This window comes from Sinocyclocheilus rhinocerous, unplaced genomic scaffold (assembly GCF_001515625.1).
Source record: "Sinocyclocheilus rhinocerous isolate Xijiao unplaced genomic scaffold, SAMN03320098_v1.1 scaffold365, whole genome shotgun sequence".
In the NCBI taxonomy this organism is placed as follows: Eukaryota; Metazoa; Chordata; class Actinopteri; order Cypriniformes; family Cyprinidae; genus Sinocyclocheilus; species Sinocyclocheilus rhinocerous.
This window is the reverse complement of record NW_015659915.1, coordinates 253,842-260,368: the sequence shown is the minus strand read 5'-3', so window position 1 is coordinate 260,368 and position 6,527 is coordinate 253,842. Positions and strand designations below refer to the sequence as shown.

General features: G+C 43.1%; 1 protein-coding gene across 1 annotated transcript in view; it reads right to left on the bottom strand.

The window, feature by feature from the left end:
• The window catches only part of LOC107724236 (homeobox protein Meis2-like), a 71,226-nt gene that overhangs the window by 16,849 nt on the left and 47,850 nt on the right, over positions 1 to 6,527 (bottom strand). Inside the window, exon 9 of the mRNA XM_016533071.1 lies at positions 3,746 to 3,822. Coding sequence (XP_016388557.1) covers positions 3,746 to 3,822 — 77 coding nt within the window. The remainder of the gene's footprint in view (positions 1 to 3,745; positions 3,823 to 6,527) is intronic.

Sequence of the window (6,527 nt, the reverse complement as noted above, 5' to 3'; positions counted from 1 at the left end):
TAATGGGTTTTAATGTTTTTGTTTCGTCGCTCCGCTTTCGGACAAGGTATCACAATATGGCAAGGGGCGTATCATTTCCGTCTCACGCTTGAGGTATTCGGCCAATCACAACGCACTGGATAGCTGGCCAATCAGAGCACACCTCGCTTTTCAGACCGATGAGCTTTGTAAAAAATCGACGCGTTTCAGAAAGGCGGGGCATAGAGGAGAAACAATAATGTACAGTATGTGGAAAATAATGTGTTTTTTTAACCCTAAACCGCATGAACACATTTCATTACACCAAATACACAAAATAATGTTCTTTTTAGCAATATCATATGACCCCTTTAATGAAAAGTTGTATCTCTTAACATTAGTTAATGGACTGTGAACTAACATGAAGAAATGATGAACAATTGTATTTTCATAAACTAACAGCATTAGGTTAATAATGCTGCAAAATACATTAATTGTTCACTGTTAACTAATGCATTAGCTAATGTTAACAAATGAGACCTTACAAACGCTTCTAAAGTCTTTGTGCTTCTCAAGTAAATGTATCGTGATTCAGGAATGTTTAGATAACTGTACTGGAAACAAGACAAAAACACTGAGGAAGAGAATCATTTCCAGCACATTCACAGCTACACTGCAATGGTGAATATCATGGTTGGTCCTGCTGTTTGAAGCGCAGTGTTTTCTGGTTCTCTGTCTCCGTCCTGCAGGAGTTTTCCTCTCTCAGCTGAACAGGGTTCCTGTGACGAGGATCTCTCTGATTTGGCCTAAATGTGCAGCATCCATCGGCCAGATGCAGACTAGTGTGCCAAAAGCGGATGGGTGCTCTGGCGCTACAAGAGATATCAGATCAAATGAAGCTGGAGCGGGGGGTGAGGGTGGCACATGGGAACCAACAACAGAGTCAATTCTGCTAATTAACTGCCAATTAGCGGTCCCTAAATGCAAGCGATGCTGACGATGTTCTCTGCCTGCCGCGCTCATCTCCACTCGTCCTCTTGAGCGGTATATTTAGAAAGAGCGGCCCGCGAGACTCCAGAAAAAGACTGGACGCTCTCATCTAGGTCAAAGTTAAATGGATAACCAGTATTTTCAGCCGTGTGTAACACAGAGACAGACGGTGAGTGTGCGAGGGCAGATCTGTGTGTTTAAACTCAACGCCCCCAAACTTTCCCATGCTCTGAGGAGGAAAATCAAACATCTTCACAGGCCAGCTTATACTTTTTACATCACATTTGGAAAATATTAAGTCATTATTTTGATTTTCATAACAGCCGGTCGTGCCAAGTGAAAGGGTCATAAAAAACATAAAGCTGATCTGTTTGTTCGTGACTCATTTGAGTTCGGGGAGGGAGAGAGAGAGTTTTGAAACCCTTTCTCCAGTCGTCTCAGTATAAGCAGACTCGGATGAATCCCTCATGATGATTATTCATATAAAGACTAAAACAGAGCCACAGATTGGACACCAGCAGAGATGGTTCAGTCTGAGCTTTAGATGTTGAGACACAACTGGTGAAACAACAACAGATGACCAATAAAGACACAAATACAGCGAGTGTGTGTGTGTGTGTGTGTGTGTGTGTGTGTGTTTCTGTGGGCATCAGGTAAGATCAGATCCACAAATCCTGCAGATGTCAAAGGTCGTTCATAAGTCACCTATTCCACTCCATTTGTCAGCTCATTAGTCAAATGAGTTTCCATGAGTGACAATACAGAGACAGAGACGCCGAAAAAACCCAACAAAACCCATCATGTGGACATTAACACAATAAACTTCATTGTTCTTCCATCACTTTTCAAATCATAATTTATTCTGTGGTGGAAATGACATTTGAAACTAATTCCTTTGTCTTGTCATATCTCGCATTGTATGTGTCCAAAATACAATTAAATATTATTTTCACACTTATTTTTTTCGTTTGAAGAAATTATAGCTTGTTTGTAAAAGATGCACAATAAAAATATTCAGTAAAGAATTGCACTGACTTTTGGAAAAATGCGGTGGAAATGATGAGTGAAAAATGCTATTTACCAATTTCACATATTGAAATGGTTTGTGATTATTTCACTATTAGTTTGGATCACAGTTTTATGTGTAATAAATAATATTTTTATATAGTATTTTAAACTCTTGGTCTGTGATTAAAAAAAAAATTATGAAGCCATGGTGAAACGATTCCAAGACAGTTTTAATAAAAGTTAACCCCTGGGACATAAAAGTTTCTGAAGTTGAAGAAACAGTCAGAAATGGCTACAACAAGAGCAACCGATAATGAGACAAACCCACCTCTCTTTCACTTATAGTGTGGTGTGTAAAGCGTCTCTCTCTCTCTCTGAGGTCAAACAGGATTGCTGTGCAGTCTCAGACCACCACCAACACCAGTGACCGTCACACACTCGCAGAGCAGAGATCAGATCCACGGCACAGAGAGAGATGGACAGGTAGACGGGCTGGTCAGAGCAGGAGACGCACCGTCTATTGACACGTTACACAGAGCACCCTTGTGCCTCCTCCAGCTCTGATTGTGCCTCCGAACAAAGACCTGATTCAGGACGTCCATGCAAACCTCGTCCTGCCCGTCTCTCCCCCCTGTGCTCCATATCAAAGCAGAATCCACACAATGACCATCACAGGAGGACTCCGGGGCGATCTGGCCCATCAGCAGGAACATCAGGAGGATCTGAGAGCTGAGCGAACGCTACCACAAATACAGCCTAACCTCGGACAGACGGATGGATGGATAGATAGATAGATAGATAGATAGATAGGTCTCTATCTATCGCTCATTGTCTCTCGGTGGTTCTTTTGGGGTTTTGGGGTTATTTCAGGATTAATCAGCATGAAACAGTCAAAGCAGCTCAATTTTCTGCTGCTGTAGGTGTGTGACGGCATGAAAGCTCGGTCACCGCTGTAATTGAAACACCATCCAGCAGCCGGGCGCGTGAAAGGCAGATAACGGCATTCCTGTGGCCAATTTAAGTACCTGGTCAGATCCGGCAGACAAATCAAGCTCATTCTCCAGGCGTGTTGCTCATTGTGAGCCGGCACCAGAATGAGGTGTAGGGGAAAAATGAATCACAAAAGCAAAAAAATCAATTGACCCCGGGGAGGTGCACGGGCCTGCGGGCCGATAAAGCAGAGAGCCGCCGCCTGTACCCAACAGATAGAGCGCCGCGTAAATGAGTCCGCTCTGATAAATACATTAAGGGAAGCTGTGAATAAAAGGCAGGGACTTCTCATTTGTAAATAGAAGCTCCACTACACAGAATTAGACTGATAAAATAGTGCTCCGTATAATTAAGTTTGTGTAAGGCCAGAAAATCCGTGCAAATACCTTCCCGGTGTTTTGAAAAGAAGCTGTCAGCTCAATTAATCTGAACATCGGCCGCAGAATGTAGCGAAGGAAATTAAGACCGCGATAAAAAAAGAGCCCGGCCGAGTATTTTGATAAATGATGCCTGTATCATTTCTTTGGCTCTGTGATCATTATATTTAATCCACCACCTCCAGTTATGAGCTAAGCCATCTACAAAGACGCTGCCGGCCAGAGCGCCGCGGCTCTAATCCGGCACGGAGCAGATCGGGGAGGAGGTGCATCACTGTCCTCTTCCTCTTAATGCTTCAAAGGGACACAAATGTGTCGAACGGCAAAGAGCCGTGGCGATAATGCGCGAGGAGAGTCAGTGCGTAAACGCTTTCCGACGGTCAACGCTGCTGGCAAAAGAGATGAAAAGTGACTCGACTCACCAGTTGTTTACTTGTAAGATGGTGAGGCCTGTGTCTTGAGCGAGCTGCTTCTTCTGTTCTTCTGAAGGATACGGGTGCTGCAAGAGAACACAAGAGAACACGCTCCGTCAGGATCACGGGAAACAACACAGAATCAGACTCACAGCTAAACAACAGCAACTAGTCGACAAGTAGCAACAACGAATAGCTCTCTGCCAATTATTAGTTTGCTTCTGCTGTGCTTCATTACGCACCACTCTGTTTGTTGTTATGATCAAAAGTTGAAATATTATATTTTAGACTTGTCTGCCTCATCCGTGTCACAAAAACTAACATAGCCAATCAAATCAAAGAAGGCGGGGCTTTATTTTAGGGGGGGGGAGATTCTATCACAACACTTCAGTTACAGAGTGTGAGGTACAATATGAGTAGCTAAGCATTTAATATTTGCTTATAACTTTAACAATAGAAATGTTAGGCAGACAACTGAAATTATGCTGATTTTAATAAAAACCGCAGACATTGATTTTCAGGCTTCATTCATGAATGTGACAAGACCAGACACAATGTACAGCGATCATATTAGGCATATGATTAAGAGTAAATGTGTGTGTACTTTTAAAAAAATGCAAATAGATCAAACTGATTACAATAAATTCTACTTATTTTTCCTTTTTTTGCTAACACTTTATTTCAATAGTCCACTTTAGACTAGCAGTTATTAAAGCATTAGTGACTGTCTGCTTCATATCTGATAGCACTTTATTTTAGTGGTCCTCAACAGACATTCAACTGACTATATGCAACTTATATGTCAGCTTATTCCACTAACTAACCCTAACCTAATAATGTACTAATACTCTAATGAGAGTTAGTTGACATATAGTTGAGGGTCAACAGATTGTCTAAATGGGACAATCAAAACAAAGTGTAACCCCTTATTTATTCCCTTTAAATCTTTTAATTATAGAAAAAAAATGGTTCTACCCCCCAGTGTTGAAGTCATGGCACTAGTGATGAGGGTAAGTGGTTGTGAATCCAGCCTTGCACATGCATCTTTCACAATATGTCTGCAGCAAAGGCAAGTGTCTTCTGTGTGTGTTCAGTTTTATGAGTGAAAGACTGAAGTTGGAGACTGTGTGTAGTTACAGTGGTCAAGTGCTGCTGCTTCTGCTGCTTGTGTGACGCAAACACCAACATGACAAGAGATCAGCAGGGTGAGGGGTGCAGATGAATCGGAATAGGACCGATTTAAAGGGGTCATGTGATGCGATTTCAAGTTTTCCTTTCTCTTGTTACAAGCTCTTGGTGCATAAAGAAGATCTGTAAAGTTGCAAAGACTAAAGTCTCAAATCCAAAGAGATATTCTTTATAAAAGTTAAGAGTCAACCACACCTACCTAAAACGCTTCGTTCTAACACGCCCCCACATGTCTACGTCACAATGTGGGAAGATTTGCATAACGCCGCCCAAATATTCACGCAAAGAAAGAAGGCGTAACTTATATTCTCGCTGTAGTATTGTTGTTGCCGCCACCGCCATGTCGTGAAGGCGCTGTGTGCTTTGTTGTGAAAGCGAAACTACTTTGTTTGGCCTTCCAAAAGAGGACAATATCCGCTTCGTCATGCCTAGAGCTGATCCGTGCTGGTCGCTGAGGAAATACATCAACTGCACGCTGTGGATCGCCGGATCGGCTTTCACCGCTCCTTCGCCGGGACCGCCATTCTCGACCCCGCCGCCTCAGCTCACTCTATCCCGGCCTCAGCGCACGCTAAGCCGGGGCTTCCCCTCACGCTAGGCCGCTGTGTTTTTCATTGTGAAAGCGAAACTACTTTGTTTGGTCTTCCAAAAGAGGACGATATCCGCTTCGTCATGCCTAGAGCTGATCTGTGCTGGTCGCTGAGGAAACACATCAACTTAGTGCTGTGGATCGCCAGCACATTTTATGGAGGACTGTTTACTGATCCTGGGAGAGTAACGTTAGACTAAAATGCCGGCAGTTCTGACTCACGTAAGTACGTTTTCATTTAAAGGATTTGCCACTGATGATTCAAACGCGAGTTTTGGGCAGTGTGGATTAACGTTAGCACTTGTTGTTTGTCATTTCTCTGATCACAAATACAGACAGGGTTTTATGTTTACGCGGCGCAATGCAACGCAACGCGGACCTACAATAATGTACAGTATTTGAAAAATAATGTGTTTTTTGAACATTAAAGCATGTCAACATAGTCTTTTACACCAAATACACAAAATAATGATCTTTAAAATAGCATCATATGACCCCTTTAACAGAAGGATGCGTAAAAACAGCCGCAGAAAATCCCTCACGCTAAACACGCAGATCCGTACGGCACCGCGGTGAATTCTCCAGTCAGATTAAACACATCGCTCGGAGCGGAAAGACGGAAAACATCCTCCTTTCCTCGACGATTAGATAAATGACTTCAGCTCGTCGCTTGTGTCGCTGATGAACACAGGCCAAGCGCTAAAGCAAGACGTTTCTGCAAAGGTCTCTTATTGCCAGGAGTCGCACCTGCAAACACAATCCCCGCGCGGGATGCAATGATACAATTTGTGTCACTGTTGATCTGCCAAATGTGACATGATAGAAATGGCAGGATTTAATTTGTGCCGAGCGTGTCTCGAGCATGACAAACAATAGTGATCAGCACTGACAGATGTCTTTAAGAGGCAGATTAAGAACCAAACAAACCTCACGCTCCACTTTTATTCAACCCTCGCCACATATGTGCGCCCACACACACACACACACACACACACACACACACACGCACACACA